This window comes from Passer domesticus, chromosome 4 (assembly GCF_036417665.1).
Source record: "Passer domesticus isolate bPasDom1 chromosome 4, bPasDom1.hap1, whole genome shotgun sequence".
Taxonomy (NCBI): domain Eukaryota; kingdom Metazoa; phylum Chordata; class Aves; order Passeriformes; family Passeridae; genus Passer; species Passer domesticus.
Window position 1 is genome coordinate 61,217,523 of NC_087477.1, and position 25,470 is coordinate 61,242,992.

At 39.1% G+C, this 25,470-nt stretch overlaps 1 protein-coding gene and 1 long non-coding RNA gene across 8 annotated transcripts in view; one reads left to right on the plus strand and one right to left on the minus strand.

Moving 5' to 3' along the window:
• N4BP2 (NEDD4 binding protein 2) overlaps window positions 1-11,533 on the minus strand; it is a 35,564-nt gene extending 24,031 nt beyond the window's left edge. For 2 of the 5 annotated variants that reach the window (XM_064418338.1, XM_064418333.1), the window contains exons 1-5: window positions 11,425-11,533; window positions 7,182-7,296; window positions 6,722-6,894; window positions 3,738-4,075; window positions 698-1,928 (exon numbers count right to left, since the gene is read on the minus strand). In XM_064418338.1, coding sequence (XP_064274408.1) covers window positions 698-1,928; window positions 3,738-3,954 — 1,448 coding nt within the window. In that variant the 5' untranslated portion in view covers window positions 3,955-4,075; window positions 6,722-6,894; window positions 7,182-7,296; window positions 11,425-11,533. Of the gene's footprint in view, window positions 1-697; window positions 1,929-3,737; window positions 4,076-4,192; window positions 4,284-6,721; window positions 6,895-7,181; window positions 7,562-11,424 lie in introns of those variants that run through there. The other 3 variants (XM_064418337.1, XM_064418335.1, XM_064418336.1) reach the window with 3 other exon arrangements.
• Window positions 11,534-11,749: 216 nt separating this feature from the next.
• Window positions 11,750-25,185, plus strand: LOC135299382 (uncharacterized). 3 transcript variants are annotated; one of them, XR_010361362.1, is made up of 4 exons: window positions 11,750-12,711; window positions 13,458-13,579; window positions 15,959-16,091; window positions 16,739-25,185. It is a non-coding gene; the product is annotated as an uncharacterized LOC135299382 (long non-coding RNA). The 3 variants fall into 3 exon arrangements; XR_010361360.1 differs by having other exon boundaries at window positions 11,750-13,579; XR_010361361.1 differs by having other exon boundaries at window positions 11,750-13,579; window positions 16,036-16,091.
• Window positions 25,186-25,470: the final 285 nt, after the last annotated feature.

Genomic DNA, 25,470 nt, shown 5'->3' on the forward strand with positions numbered 1-25,470 from the left:
TCAACCTCCAAGTAAATATGATCTATAATAATTTCCCTCCTTTGTTTTTTCCAAAGGCTGAGGATTATCTAAGGGAAAGAGCTGATATAGTTTTCCTACAAGTCTCTCATTTCAAAACATCAAGGGAGGTATTTTTCCATCTACACGTAGTGACATACTTTCACACTGACAAATATCCTGTCTTAACTGCATCACATGTTTCAGGTGTCAGTCAAAAGGAGTCTTGGGTCAATCTAGGCTTTCAGAGAATAAGAAAAGGAATGAAAAATTCCCCCCCCAAGAAGCTTCACATATACTACTTACACCACAGAAGTCGCACAGTGGAAGGGGAATTTCTGCCTGTAAAGACCTGGCATATTCCATCAGTGTTATTCCAAGAAAACACTCAAAATAAACTGGGACTGAAAGAATACAGCAGACCTAACACTACAGCAATGATACTCTGCTGACAAACTCCTTTGTTCAGTGATAGAAGTTAAAGCTCATCATTCCTATTTCAATTTCCACTAGGAAAGGACCTGCAAGCAGCTCTGCTCTCAGCAATTATTATCCATCACACTGCATGTACTGTGTAGCTTGCAATTAGGGTTTACACATTACTGTTTACAAATGTCAAAAAACTGTCTCTGCCTACGCCAAATCCTGTACACAATTAAGCAATTTTTTTTTTTTGAAGCTCACAATATAAATGTTCTACCTTGCCAAATATGATTTTCCTGATCCTGGAACACCTCTGAGAAGAACAAGTACTTGACCTATTAGTTGCATCTTTTTTCTCATCATGTGACAAACACGTGGTTGCTGTGCTTGCGGGAGGCTCAATTTTGAGTTTCTATCTTGATTTCCCCATACCTTCAGAGAAGAGCTGCCATCCCAGGCATTTGAAACCACTGGGGAGGAAAGAAAAAGTCCTTTTTCCGAAGTTCTACAGTAAGAAACAGGTCTCCACTGCCCTGGACTGGCAGCCACAGGAATTACAAAGCTGTGACTTCCACTGGATGGGTAAAATACGGGAGCCATGAGATTCCAGTGTTGTTGAGATTGATCTGATGGTGTAGGAAAATTTAAGTTATAACCCTGCTGAATTTGCTGAGTATCTGCAGGTTTTTGTGGTTTGAAACTGGGTGTTTCAGGAGGGATATACGCCTCTGGAAGAGAAGCACTCTGGTAGCTGCTAAAGGCAATCACTGCATCTTCATGTTGTTCCAGGTGCCTTGAATTAGGATCTCCAGAAACAGCTACTCCAAGTTCCATAGGCCTTTGGGAGGACCCACAAGAAGCAACAGTCACACTACTTTGATCCAAAACAGTATCTTGTGTCTGATCAGAATATTCACATGATATTTCTCCATTTGATAGTTTGTATACTTCTGAAGCCACATCATGTTGAACATGTGTTTCCAACATATCAGAATCTTCCAGTATCTCTGCAAAACTGTCTGATGTAGATGGTGAGCTTGTCTGGATGCTCAGCTGATTCACTGGTGGCTGGGAACAGCAGAAGTTTTCTAAAACTTCATTATTTGTCTCTGCTTGCTGTGGAAAAAGTAGGACATTGCAAACTGAATCAGGTTTTTCCCACTCAGGAAATTTGGTAAAACCATCCTGTTCCACAGGGTGCTCATGTACTATTTGGTCATTTGCAGAATTAGGCAATTCCTCACTCAAGCTGTAACTCTGAAAGGCATTTTCCAGTAGGGAATCCAGTTCTCCAGTCAGCTGCACACCAGGTGACAGGACCTCTTCTACTGCTGCTCCAGAATAACTACATGCTGCAGTACCTTCCCCCATTCTTTCATTTGCAATAGATCTTTGCTGATTAACATGAGGTAATGATGATACTGCTAAATCAAAACCCAAGGTTTTTGAAGATGCTACTCCTTTGGCATGGGTGGACAGCTCTAGAAGATGATCCATAGCGTTTTCTACTGTTGGGTAAGATAAACAGAATAAAGCATGGTCAACTAAACCAACCCAAGCTGATGCACGGGCAGTTTTTTACTCGAGGAAGCATTTATTACAACGAAAGAAACAATCAAAAGACAGTTCAGCAATTCACTTTTAAACATAGCTTCTGACACTCCCTCAATCTATTTCTCATTAGAAGTAAAGGCAGAATTCAATATAGACATATTGAAAAACAACAACCTAATAAACTTAAAAATTACTATGGAAATGCTGTCTCAAAATTACAAATTTCAACTTGAAAAGTATCAGAGCTGGATGTTTAAATGGATACTTATTTTTAATTTCTCATACAGCTGAAATAGTGTAAAATGAACAAAAAACTCTACAAAGGATGAAAGAGATATAAGTATGCAAAGTACATTCACTATGGCCCACTTTAAAATGTCCTATCTAATACAGCCTGAAAAATCCAGCATCTGCATTAATTCATTAATACATAAATTGAGTAGAGGGTGCCAGTGATCAACATGAACAAAATGAAAAGCAGGCACAAACATCATCTGAGCCCTAAAGCCAAGCTTCTGTTTTCCTGAAAGACAGCGTAGCAAAAACTTTAAGCTCATTTAAGTATGACTCTGTCTGCGCTCATTAAATAAAATCTTTGTCATCCTTCCAGCTTCTCTACTGTATGAAAACAACTTATTAGCACTCAAATATGTTAACCTTTCCATTTTTAAACTACTGTTTACAGTACAAGGCTATGAACTCTACATGTTTAATACATTCTCCAATAAGCTTTAGATAAAACTGTTATTATGGTAAAGATTGAATCTTATTAAGAGTTCGAAGCATGAATCAGTAATTCCATCAAATTCCATTTTAAAATGAACAACAATTTTAACAGCAGTCTCCCATTTGTTCTTAAGTTATAAACTCTGCACAATTTAGGTAATAAAATGGCTAATTTTATGGCTACCTATCTTTCATACATATAAAAAAATGCCAAGATCTGCTTTCTTAGCACACATTCTTACAATAATCTCAGCTAATCACATCTGATCATATGAATACAAATTGATTAAAATGCTCTATATATGGCTTATTCCCCTGCACGTCATGCAGTACTTTTATCATAGGCAAATGACCTTGCATACAGAGGAATTTTAAAACCACAGAAGAATGGGAGGGACTGGGCATAAATATGAAAATAGTATGCCAGGAGAGTTGGGTATGTAGGTCAGGAGAGCGTAGGGAAAGAAAGTAGTTCCTTTTTTTAGTTCCAGCAAGGCTGCAGAGAACTAAACATGACAAACAGAATTTGTCCTGCAGAAACTAATCCTTAGTGGACACAACAAGATGACAATGCAAAATAAATGTAAAACAAAAGCTCAGTTCAAGTATTTAAGGAAAAGCAAATGCTGTCAGGACCACGTATGGCATACCATCAAAAAATTGTGATCTAGAACATAAAATACCCCTCCTGCAGAAACAGCTTAGGCATCTTGCAGATATGGCACAGAAACTAACTGGAAAAACTAGATTCTCCTCACAACTCCACCACTGCCTGCTCTGTGTCACACAACAATCAACTTTAAACAGTACCTCCATTTATGGAGCACACTGCTCCATTTACCAGGCTCACAGAACATTGTTAAATTTGGAGAATCTTACATGGTTATAAAATTTCAAAACATTATTACTCACCTACTTATAAAAAGTTAAACCCACAAATATGATTGCAACACCCACACCAACTTTCCTGGAGTTGCACCAGTTAAGAGCTATCTGCACATGAAACAAAACTGTAAAGTCAGCTGCATATTATTTACCTTTAAAATCACATTCAGACAGAACCATATAAACCACACTAGGATCTAGGTCAGAAAACATCTCTGACATGCTGTTGAGGAGCTCTTCCTTATTGACATAATGCATTGCTTGTGCCACTAAGTGGCTTGGGTCCCCCTGGGATACAGCAACAGCAGTTCTGTCAGAATTGCCATTCCTCTGAGAAGGACTCCCACCAGTTTTCCTCTTCCGTGGCATTTTGTTTTTTAATACCCGGCGTGCTTTTTTCTGGTTTGTTCACATGGGGCTGACAGCACCAAGCTTAAAAATCACAAAAAAAGCTCTCCTAACTGGAACAGCCCAAACAGAAATTGCAGACCTGGAATTAAAAAAAAAAAAAAAAAAAACCCATAAAGAAATTTTAATAAAATACATAATCACATTTCCATGTCTTCTATTTAAGCAGATAAAAGATGAAAAATATACATAAGCATACAGGAAAGCATTTTCTGAATGTCTGCCTTATTTCTTTTCAAATGCTAGAGCAGCCTTATTTTCCGGTTTACTAGACACTGAATCTGCATCTGGAAGAGAGAACAAATAAAATGTAGCTTAGAAGAGAAATCTAGAGAAGTAAAGTTTGCAATGCCAGGTGGCCAGTTCACAAATATTCCTCTGCTACTGAGAATCAGTTAACATTATGGAACACTTACATTCAGTTAACATTCAGAAACTACTCTTATGAAAGTACTGGAAAATGTTTTACTGGAAGCATGTTTCCAAATCCTTCAAAAGTCTTTCTTGACTTCCGCCCACCCATGATATTTTAAGAATAAACAGGAGTTCTTCAGTGTTCAAACACTGGCAGAGACGTTGTGGAATCTGCAGCCTCACATATTCTCAAAAGCTGGCCAAACAGCCCTGCTTGAACCAGGCTGTTTCAGGGCTTGGGCAGCATGCTTCAGGCATGCCTCACTCCTGCTTGACTTGATTGCTGGGTTGAACCAAGTGACATCCAGAAGTGCCTCAGCCTGTGTGTTTTTTTTAATTGTTAAAAACACTTTACAACTGTATAAACCATAAAGCAAGAAGAGGCTTCTGTCCACCCCTCAACTTTTGTTGTGAAGCCTTTGAACACATCTTGTTACAACATTACAGCATCTATAATAAATGCATTAATCTTGTCTAGAAAAGGAAAGCATTTATTAATTGAAATACAAGCATGGAGTACAGTATAGTCTTCCTTTTTTCTTTGTATCAGTATCAAAGCTCTGTGTAGTTCTTGTGATGATCATAATAAACTCATTTATGTTTTTTACAAATAATTATTCAGAAGCAAACCTTAGTAAGGCTCAGAAATCTGAAATTACAGCAGAGACTCACTATTTACCAATAACAATTACTGAGAAGGCCATAAAATACCTGGTTTTATATAAAACAGGTATTTTGCCAGTGATGACCAATATGTGCAGATAAATCAATGGCAGAACTTCCATTTTCACTTAGTCCTTCCCTCCCTGGATCATTGGCACACAAATGACAATGCCAGATTAGTACCAGATTCAAACAGCACTTCTCCATTATCCTCTATCAATCTCTTCCAACAACCAAGAGATTGAACATTTAGTAGAATGTTGACTGTTATGTTCTCATGTCATAAAAATTTACAAAAGCAAAACAGACAACTCTAGGATCCCAGGAGTTTCTATTATGTGTGTATGGACTTTAGACAGACAAACCAGACGGATGTCTGAAACAATAACAAGGTCAAGGAAGTCTGAAATGCATGACAAGGAAAACAATACACAGGAAAAGGAAGAAGCAGACCTCCAAAAAATAAAGGAGAAACCATAGTGGAAAATACTAATTGCCAGACTGAGCTGGGACAACTGCAGCTGGTTTTTTTATCACACTTTTTTTGGTTCACCTCTCTGATTAGCCATCCTTATACCATTCTTCACTGTCATTAAGAAGTATTCAACAATCACAAAAAAAGTTACAGCAGGTCTTGTTTTTCAAACTTCTGTGTCTAATTGATTCATGCTGTAGCCAGCAGAAAAGGTTGTCCTAACTTAAACAATGTTGCCAGTGATAAAAAATGTGATTGTTCCTCAAAGAGGTTCACTGACAAAGGAAAGATCCTGCAAGGGAGAAAGCTATTCATGCACCTTGACATTACTGTGCAGCAACAGACTTTAAGCAGAACACTTCAAGAGTTGTCAGTGTTTGAATCCAGCTCTCTTATAATGATCAATCCTGTAAGAACATGCTGCTGAAAAACATGCTCTGACTGCAATTCCTATTACACATAACGTCTCAAGTATAGGAAAAGAAGCAAACAGGTAGTATTCAAGAGCAGGCAGAACACATAGAATAGAGGAAGAAAAATACTAAACCACTTTCTAACTGAGTTATAATTGATACCAAAAGTATTCACAAAACTCTCTGAATCAAAGAGGCTGTATTAGGAAACCATCAGCAGTAAATAAAGTTTTTCGAGGTCATTACAAAGCCTTATTTTTTAAGCAAACAGATCAGAGAAGTGTTCTAACCACTACTGAATGTCTACTAAAAGCATTAAGCAGCATGAGACACTTTTGGTTTAACTGTGACCAAGTTCAAATGGCAAATAATTTATCAGTATTACTTCTCTTCATTTTTTAAGGACAGAGGAAGCCTCTAGCCTTGACACAACACAAGAGCCAAACAATATGAGCGAAGCTGCCCAATTTGTATATATTTTTAAATTTCTCTGAATACTTTAAGATAGTCACCTCCACACACATAAAAGAGGTTGGCTTGGTTTTGGTTGGGTGGTGGTGGTGGTGACAGCTTTTTAGTCTGGTTTACTTTGGGGGTTTTTGAACTATTTCTTAATTAATTAATCATGTTATGTCCATGTGAACTTTCTGGCTTTTAAAAAAAACCCAAACAAATAAACACATGCACACATATACTTACAAGCTGGAACGGGGAAAAAAAATTGTATTTGTAATACATATAATAGCAATGGCACAGAACTTACATCTTTAGCTTCACAGAGTTGCCCCACAGTGGGTTCTTTGTCATCTTTCCAAAACCACCACTGACGGCACATTTAATAAAGATCTGCTGTTAAAAACTATAATGCACTCTTCTGTCAGGAAACCATACTTTCTAATATACAAATCAGATGTCAGCAGAAGTGGCTGCTTCCTCCTGACAAAGGAATAATCAGAATACAAATTAAAATTTCTATTTTGCTCACTTTAAGGAGTTTTAACACTGAGCAATACACAATAGGTTTGAGTAGATTAAGTACAGCTAATATCTTAAATAAGTACCCAACATTTCAAGCTGAACTCAACTGTAAGTTTTCCTAAGGATAAGAACATCTACCTGATTTCAGTTTTTACGTGACTTCTTATCTAAAAAAGCTGACTTACATCAGGTAATGAAATAACATAGCAGAAGAATTAGCTAGAAATAAATGTAAGTTTCCTCACTTGTCATTCCACTTGGTTCTTCGCCACAGTTCTTAACCATCTTGAAAAGGCTTACATATCCATGCTGGTGAAGACTAGATTGATTCCATCATGTGGGAAATTAGGCAAATAAAATCTGGCACATCAAAATAAGATTATGTTACTTACACAGCTTATTTGTAAAGTCCTACTAATGCTAAAGAACCTCACATCGTTCATCAAAGCGACTGCCAACTCCTAATCCATTGTGTACATACCAGAGATGTTAGGTCTACTCAAAGTCTGACAATTCCAGTTTACATATTAGCCTGGAGCTCCTCACGAGTCTTGTGCTTCCAAACAAACTTTAAAAAAACCCCAAATAGCAATAAAACCACCACGCAAAATATAATAAAGAATAAACATCAAAAAAAAAAAAAAAAAAAAAAAAAAAAAAACAAACCAAAAAAAACCCCCAAACACACAAAAAAACACCAAAACCAAACTGAACATGTACACCTAAATTAGGTAAAGAATTTGAAACAACGATGACAAGTTGATGGCCTAAATACTCTTCACAAGAAATGGAGATACCCATCTCACATTTTACATCTAACTTCATTCCACTGCTACAAAGAATTAAAAACTGCTATCAAAACACACAAAGCACTTCACTTAAGCACGAACTTGATGAGAATCCAAATTTACAAAACAAAGGATATGTTGCAGACATAGAAAGTTATTTTCTGAAGCCTCAACAAAGTGGCTTCAGAAAAACCATATCAGGAAAAGCTGAAAAGCCATTCCATTATTTTACAGAACAACCTTTCAACAAAGGTAATTTTCACATTTGTTCATTTGCACTTTGAGGTTTCCTGAGTGGAGAAAAACTATTACGTATTTAAATACAAGCACAAGAGGAAAAGCAGCCAATGAAATCAAACTGACGGGAATCCATTTTACTTTCTAGTATTTATAAAATAAGAAGCTTTTCTTTTTTGGACAAGGTTAGAGTCACCTCTCTAAAAACCTGAAGGTAAAAAAGGAAAGAAAAAAACAGGAAATGCCTTCCAGCAGATTTTTCTCACTAAGTGTAGGAGTAGCAAAAGAGATAGTTTGGGATAGTTTGGATAGTTTGCTGTCCTCCATTTCTGCCAGCAGTCAGCAAGAGAATAAGCCACTTTGTTACTGAATGTGAAAATCTATACCCAGCTAAAGACAGTGCTTCTGGAAACACTTCAAGGATCTTTTCTACTCTTCCCTTCTTCCACTCTGTGTCATTCCCACTGGCTGTTCCAAGGTCTTGTTCAACAGTTTTAACAAAGGTCCTCCTTTGTCATATCAATTTCTGTCAAAGTGCAATACACTGACAAATAGGTCTAATTCCTAACTAACTTGCATACACCTGCTTTATGCAATCTGTTCTGCTAGGATTTTTTTCCACTTTTGTGATTTTTAAGTCTGTTCCAGGTCAGACAGATTCTTTGGAAGCTGCTGCAAAAAATAAGTATTCCTGTGAGAACAAAACAAAAGCTTCATCCAACTACACACAATGTCAAAGAGTACAAAGCCAGCACAAACTCATCTGAGATAGACACTTATGAAGCAAATACAGCCTGCAGGAAGAACAGAGCCGTGTTTCTTAGGAAGGATTCAAAAACTGCTGCACATGCCATGTCATGAGAAGTCAACCTGCAGTGGAAGTCACCTAGTGTTTCACAGGTGACAGAAGCTGTGAAACTCCACATTGTGCAGTTTCCTACCAAAACACAAAGCTGCTCTTGCTAGAGCCTTTCCATGGAGCTCCCAGAAAGGGACAGTCAAATCTGCTGGATGTATATGATTAAAGCAGTGATGTGGGAGGAGGAAAGCCACCAGTGAGTGTGTTCTCCACCACCAGGTCTGCTTGAAAGGAACTTCCTTTTGCTGTGCACTGAAGGACAAAGCTTGGATTTTGGCAAAAAAAAAATGCAAGTGACCTTAGTATTAGGAAGAGTGCAGATATGCAGCATGACATAAAAATAAATAAACAACCAGTTATTCTCCTTGTTTAGGTGGACAAGGTTGTTGCTTGGGTGTTTTTTTTTTTTTTTTGTTTTGAGTTTGTGGAGTTCTTTTTTTCAGAAAATAGTAAGAGTATCTGCAAAATGCCTACCAATTCTAGGGGTGTTTAGAGATATTTGATTATTTTATAACTTGCCTTCTAGGTCCTTCTCCCATACAGCGCACAGCACTCTAAAGCACGCTGAAAAAAGGATTTCCCATGGCAAATTTAGCTTTGAGGGGAGACCTTCCAGGATGCTGAGCTCTTGGGCTATCTGGGCTGTCCCCAGTCAGACTCCACACAGCCCAGCTGTGTTACTGTGACTTATGCCCAGCCTCCAAAGCCATGCTGCAGGCTGAAACAAAGATGAATCTTGTGGTAACGTTGGTGCTTCTGCAATTCCACACCTGCCATCAGTACTACTGCTTAACATTTTATTCCAACTCCCCACTACAAGTCACAAAGACGTATTTGGAAAGAGGAAAGAGAACTCCTGAAGTCCTGAAGTTGCCCACATCATGCTTCCAGAGACTATGCAAAACCCAGCCTTACTCAGTTCTGACAGCTAATTAATGCCCTACTGGCATTTTTTATAGTAGCAGAGCCTCTGTGAAAAAAACTAAGACAGCAACCTCTTAAAATTCAAGGATAATTTTTTTAATGGAGTTCTTCTGCATGTAAATTTAGTTCTATAAACATTCCTGAAATAGTAATTCAACGGTGTCAGCCACTTAGCATAGATTACAAATTAGTACACAGGCAGGAGTGAAAGACAAGAGCACAACACCTCAGACCTAAAATCCCCCAGTCCCATATGTAACATTTTTATATTCCCCCTGTATCAGTGGCTTCCCCGGATGAAATGCATTAATACAACAGAGGAAGAGAATTTAAAAAAAAAGAGTAAACAAGGCAACAAGAAATAAAGAGCAACTCCATAGCTCAAACAAAACAAAAACCAAGAGACAGTAAGAAAAAGTCTGTATTTAGTGAAAAATAAAATACAGGAGTTTAACGTGTGCTTTGATGCTGTTAAATTTTCCTCACCAGCTCTTCACACAGTCAACAGGAACCCAAACGGCACACGTGCTGCAAGCATGTGACACAAGCAAGCCCAGTCCCAGCCAGGGTGACTGTGCCGGGAAGAATGAGGGTTGAAACATTCAACCTTACAAACTTATACCATACGTAACCTTTTCTGCCTTTCTGTAATTTTCTCCATTTGTATTTCAGCCTTTGGCTCGCAAATCACAACTAGAGACGGGTTATCCAAAACTTTCCCTACTTTTGGAGTTCTTTGCAGTTCCAAAGGAGTTACTCTCAACTTTTCACTGTAAGATTCTCCTCCAAGACTAAGATGCAGACTAAACTTTGTCAATGCACTGTATAAAACAGCATGTAAGTGTCTCTTAACAGTCACACTGTCCTCAGTCTTTCAGTACACGAGTTAAGAAAAGTATTGGTAAATATGTATTTTTTTCCCTCGCTTTTGAAGCCAGGCTCCTCCAGTGACCTTATGGTACTTGATAAGCAAAACTGCAAATCCTGTCCAAAGCACGGAGGGATACTATGCTACAAAGGTCACAAACAACCTCACGATAAACAGCGGTTCTCGACTGCTAAGAACCAGCAAGCCCTTAGAGTACTTAGAATCTTTTGATTTCATTTTGAACGGGGTGAGTTTATCTTCGCGAGACGAAGTTCACCACACTCCGCACTGCCTGCTGCGGGGCTGGCGGCCGAAGCCTTTCCCGGCCCTGACCCTTCCTTCAGCGGCCACAGCTGCAGGCAGGGCAGCAGTGCGACTACCGCAGAAGGCCGGGCAATTCCGCGACGGGCGGAGGGGGGCAGGCCGCCGGCACCGCGGCGCCGGGGAGCGCCGAGGCCACACGAAGGCCCCGGCGAGAGCAGGCCCGAGCGGCGGCCCCGGCCCGGCGGCGGAAGGGCCCGGCCGCGACCGCTTCTCGCTGCCAGCGGCGACCCGCGCCCCCAGCGCGGCCGCGGGCGGGCGGTCACGCTGCGCCGCCCCCGCCCCGCCGCCTCCCCTCCCACCCGCAGGCAACTCCTCTGCAGTGACGCCGGGGACGGGTCCCCCGGGCCCGCCGCCATACGGGACGCGTCGCGGGGGCCGCCCGCTTCCCGCCCCCGGGAGACCGCGGCGAACAACTCCGCGCCCTATCGGGAGCGGGGGGAGGGCGAGGCTCCTCCCCGGTCCCGCCGCCAGACCCCGCCGGCCGTTACCTCGCTCGGCTCGGCTCGGCTCGGCTCAGCTCGGCTCGGCTCGCTCGCTGCCGCCGGCGGCGGGCGCGGGGCTGCGGCCGCGGGAAGGGGAGGCTCGGGCGGGGCGTGCGCCGCGGGGTCACAGCGCCGCTCCCCGGCCGCCCGCGGAAGCGCAGCCCGGGAGGAGGCGCCGCACCGCCCCCGCCGCTTCCCCTTCCCCTGCCCGCCCGGCGGAGGGCTGAGGGCCGCTCCGGCCTGGAAACCTGCGCGGGAGGAGCGGCAGGGCTGCTGGGTACGGTACCACGGGGGTGCGTTCAGGAACGGCGGGGATCGCCGTGACATCTCTCAGCCGTGTAGTGACAGGTTTCACACTTGGAACAAAAAGCGCGAGTGTTTAGTTGCTGCTGCTGCCCAGTTGTACTGAGCAATTTTTAACGTTGAGGATAGGTCGCACAGCCTGGAATGACGCCGTGGGTCTGCAGGCTCATACCGAAGGGGAAATGGCGTGTAAACGGGGGAGAATGAGTTTTAAGGAATCTCAGGAGTGTCTGGTATCAGTGATTGCTGTGGAAGTTACCAGCTGCAACAGAATAGAGAAACAGCCGAGTAGGAGGAGGGGGTTCATTATCTACAATAAACAATGGACACTTGATGGAGATGGACAATGGAAGATTATGGAGAAATGAAAGAAGAGAGATGTGCTCTTGATGGACTGAAATGATGATAAGTAGCCCTAAATTAGAACTGTTGTGAAGTCACCGTGAAAGGAACTAAGTGAACAAGAGTTTCGAATTTATCAACACGTGTTCATACGCAAGGTGCAAAAGGGTTTCCTAAAATAAAATTATTTTTAAAACAAAACAAACAAACAAAAAGCCAAACAACACTCAAGATAAGAAGATTTTACTGGGAGAACTTTTCTGTAGTTTTTATAGAAGTTTGTTGATTTGAGAAATTTGACTGGGCTTTAAAATATAGTTGGAAAATTACCTGTGAAGTTTACCCATTACTGATGTCTGAGAACAGGACTTCATTACATGGCTGTAGGCATCCTCGACGGCTCTGTCTCCCTGCCCATCCCAGCAAGGTTACAGGTAGGGCCTCCACTACTTCGAGCTTGTACATCCAGTTCTCAGGAGATGGATTCCTGTGCCCCATTGTCTGAGATACCTCCCTGCCATCTGCCACCTCCCATCAGGGCACAATGCCTCAGGAGGACATCTGCTGGAGGTAACCCACTGTGATCTTCCTAGGGAACAGAAACAGGACACGTGTGGAAGGAGAGAACGGGGTGTCGTGACCCACTTGGTAGGGTGCTCAATGTTCTTTATAACTTCTCATCACACTGAACAAACACACCAATCCATGTGTCAGGGAACTTTTATGTCCTAGTGTATCTTAACTCCAGCAAATAGCCTGATATTTAGTCTCAAAAATGTTGACTAACAAGCCCTTAACTTTTACAACAAACTTCAACAAGCTCCCAACTCACGCAACAACCTTTAGGTTTCAGAAGTGTTGGCTGACAAACTCACAATTTAATATGCTCCCAATCCTAACAACATTTCAGGTTCCCTAGTGGTCTGGATTGGGGGTAAGAGAGAAGGAAGAGACAGACCAATCCACTTTCTTGTACAGTTTATCTGGTGCACATGTGTTACATAAAACACGTTTTTGCACTCTTTTGCTCATGCATGCAATACTAAGCCCTTTAGAGACTACAGGTCTGTGGTGACCCTTGTAGTGAGGAGCCTTGTAGTGGGGGACTCACCCCTGTCTTGATGCAGGCACACTGAGCGTGAGTCTCAAGGCAGCAAAGAAAGCTGGCTTCATACAGCACTGCCCCACCTCCTCAGGACCCTCTTTTACAGTCACAACTTTCCTGTCACAACAGGCAGAATGTTTGAGACAAAACATGCTTACATGCTTATGCCTGGTTCTCCGTGAGGGGAGTATGGTTGTCTGCCAAGCTGCAGATCCCTCATGGTGTGATTCATCCCATTCAAAGGAAGTGGCATCACTGAGACTCATTTGTCCTTCATTTCCCTTCAAAGAGAGAAACATGGAAGACGTGGCCTTCAGAAGACTACTAAAAGTCTGCTTATTTAGCACTTGATCTTAGATGCTTCACAAGAAAGACCAAGAAGTCACAGCCAGCTTTGTGTCTCAACCACAGGTACTCCCACTTCTGGTTCCTTAATGGCCTGCCGGAGAGCCTCCTTCTGCCACCAGGACCCAACTGTTTCCATTATAGATGTAACTTTTAATTTTAATGCAAATAAGGAATAAGCAAGGGCAAAAGATAATATTTGGTTTTAGGGTGAACTATGTATGCATGGGTAGCTCAACACAGTTGTCCTGTGAAAACTGCAGAAGGCTGCTTGGGGTAATTTGTCTAGAGATGGTAGGGATCACAATCCCAGAGTGCTGGCTATTTGGTAGCACAACAATAAAGAGGCAAATTAGGTTTTTTATGTAGGTTTTCTCAGTGTAGTTATTTCTCAATAAAAGTAAGGTAAATTTGAAATTCATATTCAAAACATTTAATGTTTTGGGAAATAAATTGGTTTAGGCATTGCTAGTTTGCCTGTGACTTTGCCATTTCAGTACTTATCTTGTAGATACATAGTGTGCAATATTTAAATAAACAAGGACAAACATTTACATGTCTAATACAATACATATTAGCCTATACATAGTCATCCAGAGGATGTGCTCGTAAACTTCAAAAAGGCTGTCTCTTACCATGACTCACAAAAGCAAAATAAATAATTATTCAATACACTGCCATTGTATACGTCAAAAAATCTGGAGGAAAATTTGCCTTGATTGGAATTTGTGTGTGCGTGTCATGTCAAGTGACAGTTTCATGCATGTCCCAGGAACTGTTTCCTTACTTCATGTGTTCAGTGTCTGGACAAGTATCAGAAAACTAAATCGTTTTTCTTCAAGGGCGTGATGCTGGTAATGTGTTAATCATACATTTGGAAAAATAGGTCATGTAAATTCCAATGTAATGACTGTGTCTTTGTATTTTTAAGGTTGCCAAAAAAAGAGGAAGAGAGAGGTTTTCAGTATGCTCTAGTCTGATAGCCTCCATTAAACTGCACTGCTAGAGGAGTGTAGCTGCTGGCACTTGATGCATGAAACTATGTTGTTCTGTGCCAGTTGTACATATTACAGCATTTGACACCATGAAAATACCAGACTAATTTGGGCACTGGCAGATTTCTCACTGTCACAGTTAACACTGTAAATAGGAGAGACTTGATTTCAATAGGTAGGATTTTTGATTAGAAAATTATAATCACATAATAGAAGCTCTTTCAAGTATTTGTGTCCTTCAAATTTTCACACAACTTTTTCAAACAATACCATAATCACCTGTTATATATGTGCTGGTTTGGGTTGGTTTTTTTTTTTTTCTCCCATTCCTTTGCCTCTCCTTATGTCTACACTTGGCTTGTTTTTACTTGGAGTGGCTTGAACATACAGCATGTAATCTGTGCTGTTTGGCTAAAGTGTTCAGTCTGGTCTTCACTGAATACTTTAGCAACAGATTTCCATTTTAGTTTCTTTAGTGCTGCCTTCTTAAAGTAAAAATACTTTAGTATGTTTTTGCTTTTGTTATAAATCACATTAAAGTAGTAATATTACCAGAATGGAGCCATAGAACAAGGAAATGTCAGTCCCTTATAATGTTTCTGATTATATACAGCCTACATCTACTCAGCAAATTGGGATTTCCTTTCTTCTACATTCAAAATGTCTTTATAGTTAAAAAAAAAAAGGTTTTGATTTGCAAGAACAATTTGCAGCTAAACTTTTGGCTTGAAGAGCGTACTGGTGTGGCAAGAAAGACATGTTTAACTTTGCCAGTTTTAGACTTGTTATTACTTACAGAGTAACATGTTAAATATACAGTAAAAAAATACTGTAGGAAAAGGCCTGAGGAATAAGTGTGCATTAAAAGTTAATGCCTGCTGCAGTAAATTTTAAATAAGTTATCTTTCCAGGAGCTTAAGGTACAGTTTTTATCATTTTTCAGAACTTTACTTTGGACCATTAATATATCAAAGCCCTGAACTATCACAGGTTTTTCCTTCCTTCAGAAAGGAGAGATGAAAAGAGTCCTCATCCAGTTCCTGCAGAAACCATTTTCATAAAAGTTGATCCAGTCCCACAATGCTGTAATCCTCTTCCTAAGGAGCCTTCCACATTCCATTGCCAGCTTTAGGTTTCATTTACCATTGCAGAAACTAAAGAGTGTTAGCTATCCTTCCCTATTTTTTTTTTAATCTATTTACCTTAATGCTGATTTAAGATGTTTAACTTGGCTTCTTGGAATGTCTCTGTCTCCTGTTAATATTACTTTGTCCATGATCTTAGATTTTGTGTTCCCACAAAAGATAACTCTTCCCCTCTGCCAGAATGCCATTTCCAAAGTAGAAATTTAATTCCTTAAGGAAAAAAAAAAGGGTGGGAGAAGTTTTATAAAAAGAAATGTGTGCAGAGTACCTCACATACCTTTCTCTTCTCTTCCACCCATCTCTAGATTTAAATGAAATGCATAGTGAGTGTTGGTGTTTTATCTCCATTAAGAAACTCCATATCTGGCTTCTATACTTGCAGGATATTGATCTTCTGTTCCATATAGTGATCGATTGCTTAGTTAACTGAAGGAACAGGTAGGTATCACTGCAGTAATGTTAGTTATTTCACACATTCATTTTTTAATTCCAAATAGTGCAGATTTATTATATCTGTATTAAAATAATGCCTCAATTCCCTCTATGCAGGCTTCTACTTCAGCATTATTTTAAACAGCAGAAAACAGTATTTAGAAGCAGCAGCAATCTAGATAATTAAGGCAGTTTTGCCCCACTGAAGACAATAGCAAAAATTCTGCTGATATCAATAGAATTGCATTTTTAAGTAAACAGGTGACACCTATTCCAGCATTACCACTAATGAATACTAAAGAAGTCACTTAACAAATCAGTTCTTTGGTTCACCTATCCATCAGTAAATTATCGAAGGAGTTTATAACATTACCACTGAAGGTTAATAATTGCAAAATTTCAAATTCGTGTTTAAATGCATGCTAAAGCAGCATATTACTAGTCTTCATTTAAAGTACCCGTCCTTTAATGAGGTACTCCAGATATATTACAGAACAGAAATAAAATTTGCTCATTATACCTGCTAAACAGCTCCAGAATATATGAACTGCAAAGATGCTTGGATTTTAGAAAAGGAGGTACAGAGAGATAATGACAATAAATGCTATTATCCAAGAACTGAAGGATTATACTTAATTGTATCTTCTCTGCAGGCATAGAGAATGAGGTCATGCTTACATAGCTGACAGAATCCTCACTGCTACAAGGACCCTCTGAATTTGGAATAAGCTCACACTACAGATTTGATTTGTGGTGAATCTGATTCCTGTATTGGATGTTCTCTGGTCTGCTGTTTTTATCAATCTGATATGTCAAATTCAATAGATACCAAAAATCCACCCTAATCTGTTTAAACTGCAGAAATGGAGAACAAACAATCCTTAATATGCCACCTTGGCACAGGATAAAAAGTAATAAGCTGACTTTGATTGTAACTGTCATGTTTTTATCTGTTGAATACCACTTTATTTTTAAAAACTGCATTGATCCTATCCTATGGTAAATTTAATATCAGGTATCTTGGAGGTCTGCATATTTAAGTGGCTTAAGAACAAGATTAGCAGTAAAATTGCATTTCTGTGTTATTAAAAAAAAAACTGATTTCATGTATATCACTGCAGGAATTAGACTTAACAGGAAAAAAATGAATAATCATTGACGCTTCTGCAACTTCTACCATTCCCAAAATGTTTTGTTAAAAAAACCAAAACAACAAAACCATGGGGGACTCACTTAATACATCTACATCAAACAAAATGCAAGAGCTGCTTAACTATGCCATGCAATAACACAGAGTAGGTTAATAGGCAGTTACTATCCATCTGAAATTGTAGGAACTTTGTCAGCAGGGTGCTGTTATTTAAAGTGGAATTTGACCAGGATATGGGAGTTTTTTACAAAACAGTTATTGTCTGCTGATTAAGATAGAGGACACTTCCACAGAACAGTATCATTAATGGCCTACGTTCATTTATAAAGCCAGAGTTGTAAGAACAAAACTGCCTCACAACAGAAAATCTCCAGGTTTCCAGTCTGCAAGGTATCTGCCTTCAGGCAGTTGTTAAGAGGACAGGCACAGTTGCAGAAGAAATGTCACTGATTTTGAACTGGGCTAAAATATTCTATATTAAGACAGAACTAACATAATTCAAGAATTTGCAGTGACACTTCAGCATTTATGTTCTTGGTCAGCTGAGCTTCTCCTGGGATATCTTACTAAGAGCCAAATCCCTAGCATAAGTGATAGCAACTGAATCCAAACAATTCCATGTTGGACTTTGTCTTCACTAAGGAAAACTTAGGGTAGAGGCAGAAAGAAAAAGAAGTTTCATTTAGTTAGAACAATATCTCATTATATGTATTAGGTGGTTAAAATAATCTTATGCTCCTGCCTGTTTACCTTCATCAAGATAGCATGTAATAACTACAAACCACCTTGTTCATATTAGGAGAAAAACACCCCTATCAGTTATTATTTTCTTTCACCTATGTAATACTATAAGTAAAATTTAGTTGATGTATTTTTGTATTTTATGGGTGTTGTGATATCAAGTTACCAGTCCATTTCACCTTACTTAATTATGGAAAAAATTCATTAAAACTCTTCAGTGATTCTAAATAAAAACTAGAACTTTCATTCTACTGTAAATTTCAAGATGTTTGGTTTGCTTTGATTCAGAAATTTTAAATTTTAAAATATTGGACCTTGTTGCAGGATGGAATTTCTAAGTAGATCTAATATTAAGTATGAGCCTGAATCTTAAGCAAGTTCCAATCATTTATTAATGTTACTCTAATGAAAAAATGCTTTTACCTGTCAAGATAGACTGTACTCCATTGCCCATGCAATTCATTTACCAGAAGTTAATTGCTTGCCAATCACAAGTGATTTACAGACCTGTTTTCCTCACACTGACCAACCTTCAATTAATTAAAAATTAAAACAGTATAAAAATCTATTTTATTTCTTTCCCAAAATAGCTTCATAGAGGCCTTATTCTCAAGTACAGATATGTACAATACATGTCCTATTGAGACATTAATATTTTACAATATTTTCTGATACCACAACTCAATGGATTCAAAATTCTGCAATGTATAAATATCTCACAGGTATCCTGCTTAGTGTCAGTTTACCTCACCATTTGTTCCACAAAAGCTGCTAGTTACAGCAGTCCTTGTGCTTGACATCTGTTAAAAACATCTGTGAATTACTTCAACTGCTTGTAAAAATGAATTAGGGAACTTGTTATGGTCTAAACCCACTAGCACTTATTTATTAATTAGATTTCAGTAACTAGTTTGTGAACTTGAATAACTTGTATGCCAGATGTCTTATGCTGAAACAAGAAGCCAAGAAGATGGGGGAAGGGAGCAGCAAGTGAGTGATGTGCATTTAAAAACAGCTGTGTAGATTACCATTTTAAAGAAAATCCTTTGTTTATTATGTGCTTCTTTGTAACTGTCACATGATAGAATCTAATTATTTAGATAGGAAATTAACAGATAGCTGTTTGGTTGTTGCTGAATGGGGAAGGCCTTCTTTTGCTTTCCTGTAAATTCTGAGCTCTTTGGGGTTTTTTTAGTCCCTTTAAAATCCACCTATCACTTCTATTTTTTAACGTTTCATACCCTCTCTCAGTGGAAACGGGGCCACATTCTTTCCCAGTGAATAACACCAGCAACAAAAGAAACTCAAATTTAGAAAGCCCCAGGCCATCTTACAGTTTCAGCGACATAAAAGGACAGTCGCTCCTTCTAACAGGACAGTCTACAGTTTCCAATTTATTTAAGGACTAGGCAAAAATTAGTTAGCTTGTACCTGTCAAATTCATGACGATTCCAAGTTGAAAGAATGAGGGAATCATATCTTAAGATAAGCTCCACTCCACCCTGCTCTAGCTTATGACATTCAGATTGGTCTCTGCAACCTGATACACACAATTCAGCATGGAGCAGAGGTGGTGTCATTTGGATCTGGGCCCATCTGTAATAGACAACTTATTAAAAACCCAAACAAACAAACAAACCAACCCCAAACAAAACCAGTTGATAACAGTTGATACAACCAGCATAAAAACATGTTTAAGCTGTTTTCAAAAAGATGATCAAACACTGAACTCTTTCAGCCACTTTATTCCTCTGATTACATTTCCCAAGACCTGGAAGAATGAACTAGCTAATTTAAAAGAACACTGAAAGAGGAGTAGTTCAAATTTTCTGTGTAGTTCTTCAATTTCTGAGTTGAGTATTTCTTCTTGTATGCAGTGGTGATGGTTAGGAGACAAAAATGTGTACCTTAAAACTTCAGTGAGAGTTTTCTTTTTGTCTCAGTTTTTATTATGAACTTGCCTATTTTCCATGTACAAAAAATACATTAAATATACTACACGGTAGAAGAGTGAAAGAGGAAAAGGTATACTGTATATTACACATTCAGCAGAACAAATTTCCAATTTCCCCCTCATCCACTGTGCTGGGTTTGGGTGGGGTAATTTTCTTTACAGTGGCTGGTATGGGGCTGTGTTTTGGATTTGTGCTGAAAGCAAGGTTGATGATACAACAGAGCTGTTTTTCTTACTGCTGAGCAGCCCTTACACAGTGTCAAGATATCTTCTGTGAGGAGGCTGGAGGTGCACAATGTGTTGGTAAAGGACACAGCTGGAGCAGCTGACCCCAACTGAGCAAAGGGATTTTCCAGACCATACAGTGTCATCCTCAGGATGTAAAGCTGGGGGAAGAACAAGAAACGGAGGGACATTTTGAGTGGTGGCATTTGTACTTCCAAATACACGTGATGAAGCCTTGATTTCCTAGGGATGGCTGAACACCTGCCTGCCCATGGGAAGTGGTAAATGGATTCTCTGGTTTCTTCTGCTTGTGCATGAGGCTTTTGCTTTACCTGGTAAACTGTCTTTATCTCAGCCCATGAGTTTTCTCACTTTTACCCTTCCTATTCTCTTTCCCTTTCCACTGTGAGAGAATGATTGAGCAGCTGTGTGGGACTTGGTTGCTGGCTGGAGTTAAACCACAACATCCATATACGTGTTGGTAATTATTTTCCTCAGCAGTTTGATGCAGTTTGTGACTCTTAAAGACACATGTTTTTGGACTTTCCTAGTTGTTTCTGGTTATGCATGTACTTTTCAAATTCAGCAATTATAAAAGGCATATACAAGTAAATCTATATCTAGATTATGTTCAAACCCATCAATGGGATGAAATAGAAAACAAACATTTCCATAATTTAAGCTTGTTTCATTTATTTTTCAAAACTTTACACTGTCATGTTCACTGCTTTAGTGACTGCAGCCACAATCACACATATGTTCTTCCCAGGTCTCAGCAAGAAGACTAACCATGCAGCATCAAACCAGTAAGCAGGACATATGCATACAGAAATAAAAGCTCCCAATATATTTTGATGTAGCTCTCTAGTTGACCTGAAACTCTCCTTCATATGTAAACAGGGGTCAAAAGAAATCCACAACAATCTTAATTTTAACTTTGAATTTTATTAGTATACTCTGTTTTTAAAAATCTTCTCGCAAGTTTGTTCAGCTAGTTTCCAAAGAGATTATTGTAGTGGCTGTTAAATATGGAAAGCCAAAATCAAAATTGAAAGGAGCCTTTATATTTGGTAAATAGAACTGTAGGTGTAACTCATTTTAAGATATGTAACAGAACACTTAATTATATTGTTCTCAGAATTTGGCTTCTCCAGTTAATCTTGAATTTGGCAAAATTGTACTTATAGATTACAAATAAGGATATTTAAAAGATACTTACAATTCACTCTGTGCTATTTATTTCACCTTCTGTCCCTGCATTTTTTGTTTGCTCACATGAAACTCCTACTGCCCAGCCAGCTGCAGATTTTCTACTGCATGTGTTCATCTTTGCTCATTCCATTTCTCCTGTTCATTTACACCTTCCTGAGTCCCATTTCCCACACCCAGCAGCAGGTCAATGGACAAATGTTTTGGAAAGGAACAGCGAGACGAACACCAAAATAAGGCATTGGTAAGACAGAAAAAATATTATTGCAAGTTTGCTTAAATTCAGGAAACTGTAAAGCCTTTGGGGTTTTTTTTGCTCATAGATTTTGTCACCATTTGTGTACTTCTTTTAGTGTTATTTTGTACCTGCTATATGAAGGAGCTTCCTTAGGGGATTTAAGAAGCTATTGCTTTCCTCTAGAAATTAAATTATTTTGTTCTTACTGTATTCAGAATCTGATAGACTTGTCAACATGTTTTTTCATTTAAATAGAAAAATTCATGCCTAACAGTGCATCCAGGCAGCTAAATGATACTGAAAATGGATGAAAAATGTGGTTCACTCCAGTTTTCTTCTGGATTAGAGGTGACTGCTGAGCAGATCTTGAAGGTTTAAAAATTGATTAAATATAGGTCAATGGCATTTCATAAACAAGACCTGGCTACATCTAAAATAGCGACTTAAATGTTCACATGGTGGCTAGAAGTATTTTTCTGCCTTATTAAAGGATTTAGATAAAGGAAGTTTACAATTTTAGTGAGTGCTTCCCTGAAAATGTAAATGATTAGGTATAAGAATGCAGTGTCTGGAAGATAAAAAGCATGGTATGGAGATATACTTAAGAAAGCAAGTGTTTATGTGCTTGATACAGTGTAGTTATAGTATATTACACAGAGCACACACGAGCTGCCTTGCCAAATTCAGATAGGCTATAAATAGTGGTATTAGATGCTGGTGAAATTCTAAGTGGATACATGCCAGTCTACTTTACAAACAGTAATCCCTCTGCTAGCATTAGTAGCACCTTCATTGATCACTCCATCATCATGGACTTTTTTTTATTGCTTCATGAACAATTTTTGGCTAAAAATCTGTATGTTATTAACACAGTTTTTATATTACCTAGCACTTTTGTCAAGACACCAATTCAATGTCTGCTTTGTCAAGCACCCACACAAGTACTGGCTCAAATAACCTTATTTAGTATCTCTGCTGCCAAATATCCTGAATTTAGGAAGATGTTCTTCCACTGATACTCATTATTCCTTGCTGCTGGATCACTATGTTGTCAGTGTGTTGCTACTGGCTGATGATCTGGATGCAAACATCCAGTCCATTAAATGAAGTAGAATTGTAAGGATGAAGTGACTGGAGCAGCACAAACCAAAGAAGTAATTCTATTTCATAAATTCAATGCAAATTGTTTTTTACGAGGGTTTGAAATTCCAGGTTTCATATTCAGGTTCCAAAATGGCATAGTGGTGTAATGTTTTAATGATTATTCCCTTGAGCCATTCACAGAACACATTGACTGGATCATCATTAGTTGTTCCCCTAGTGCATAAACCTATATGATCAATATATTTCCTGACTTTGTTCAAAGGCAAACTATAATGATTCTGTTGCTCACACAGTCATATACACACAGTTTGATGCTTCCCTGTGTTTGACAAATGCAACCCTGTTTTAAGCCTCTGAATACACCACATAACCTATCCATCAATGTGAAATGACCCCGTCATTAGAGCACAGCTCTGAGGCTGCACATCCATTCATCAAATGTCTTTCTTTGACCATAATGGTAAATTCCAAGTTCATACTAATTTGTAAAATTTCATACCATTATTTTCATTACTGCGAGCAGCAGACATTATATCCAATAGAAGAATTAGCAATAGCAGCATCATAAATACAATTACAAAATGACTTTTCACAAAACTTCCACAATCACTTAATCAGAACTTGTTAGTACTACACATGTTCTCATTTTTTAGTAGATCATAGGACAGTTCTTATTTATTGGGGCAGGGGGAGAAACTCATTGTTTAGCCTCCAGAAAACAGCTGTCATTGGCTAAATATACTGCCAAACTTTCCCAGCAGTATTTCCTCTAAGTCCCACACACTCAGAATTTCCCCAAATCTGCCTTGTTAATTGAAAAAATACAAAGTGAATAGAAAGAATCATGTGCTACTATTAAAACAAAGGTAACTGCAAACTTCCATGTAGCCTGGCTGGGACAAAAAAAAAAAAATTCTCAGAAGGACTTCACAGAATGGAAAAGCCGAGTTTGAAGTGGGCTTCTTTGAAATGACCTTCAGCTGATAACTTAGCACTCTGTCACAACCACATCTGCTGTCCACCAAGTATTAGAGAGACAATAAAAGGCTAAGGAAAAACACAGGGTATTCCTGAGTATGCCATAAATAAAATAATCTTACTTAATAAAAACAGTGTATTAGCCAGCTTCATTATTAGTGGTCTCTAGCCATAGAGGCTGTTCATAAGTTCAGTTTACCTGGGATCAAATTTACCCAATCAGAACCTGTCACATAGAAACTAGAAAATTTTGAAGAATAGTTGATCTATCCATGGCTTCCCTTATAAAAGCTTGGAAAAAAAAATTTCACCATGGAAATAGAAAGATTTGACTGGTGAAATGCCTAATTTTTTGCTGTTGCAACTTATCAATGTGACTTTTGAGAAATTATTGACTGTGACAAAGAAAATTGAAGCTTTTGTGATATGGTGCAAGCAAAGACATATCTTCTGGACAGAAAGGATGATAAATGCACATATTAAATATATTATTGGAGAAAAGTAGACTTGGTTGTCAGAAATGAATAGGTGTAAGTGTATGTGCTTTGGACACATCAGGAGCAGAGATGGAAATAACCTTGAGAATGTAATTATGGAGTGAATGGTGACAAGTCATCATAATTGAGAGCAGCTAGAAAGGAGGTGGATAGATGACATGCAGTAGGCTGCTGTAACTTCAGTTTCTGAATGTTCAAAACTAGCAATAGATCATGGAGGCTTCTAAAAATTCTCCTGTGAAATCACCAATCTGCAGGTGCCAATAAATTGATTTTACTTCACTTGCAAGCAAATGAAAGAAGTGCAATCATTCTGTCAATAGAGTGGTTTGTAAATTAAAAATGTATTAATAAATATACACTTTTTCACAATGGCTTAAATGTTATGTACAGTGACAATCTTCACCATTTCTGAATGAATATACAGTCTTTATATATATCATATATGATATATATATATAATAATGTGTGTATGATATATAGATATGATAATGTGTGTGTGTGCGTTGGGGGACTAACAAATCAAGAGCAGCCCTGTGCAAAAACCATTTGGTGATGCTGGTGGGTGAGAGGCTGGACATGACCCAGCCATGGGCACTCACAGCCCAGAGAGCCAAACGTGTCCTGGGCTGCATCCAGAGCCCCGTGGGCAGCAGGGGAGGGAGGGGATTCTGTCCCTCTGCTCTGCTGAGACCCACCTGCAGGGCTGCAGCAGCTCTGGGGCCCAGCACAGCAAGGACACAGACCTCTTGGAACTGGTCCAGAGAAAGGCCATGATGATAATCAGAGGGCTGGAGCATCTTTCCTGTGAGGAAAGGCTGAGAGAGCTGGGGTTACTCAGCCTGAAGGAAGACTCCTGGGTGACCTTGTAACAGCCTTCCAGTACCTAAAGGGGACTTACAGGAATGATGGTGACAGACTTTTTAGCAGACTCTGTTATGATAAGACAAGGGGTGATGGTTTTAAACCAAAAGAGTGTAGATTTAGTCTAGATACAAGGAAAATATTTTTTATCAGGAGGGTGCTGAAACACTGGAACAGGTTGCCCAGAAAGGTTATGAATGTTTCATCTGTGGTAACATTCAAGGTCACGCTGGACAGGGCTTGGAGCAACCTGATCCAGTTGGAGATGTCCCTGCTTACTGCAAGAGGGCTGGACTGACTGGATGACCTTTAAAGTCCCTTTCTACCCTAACTATTCTATAATTCTATGATAACTGCCCTATTTCCAAGCATGATTCAGAATAAAGACATTTTTAGGCATCACATGGAGAAGCCCTCCTTACCAA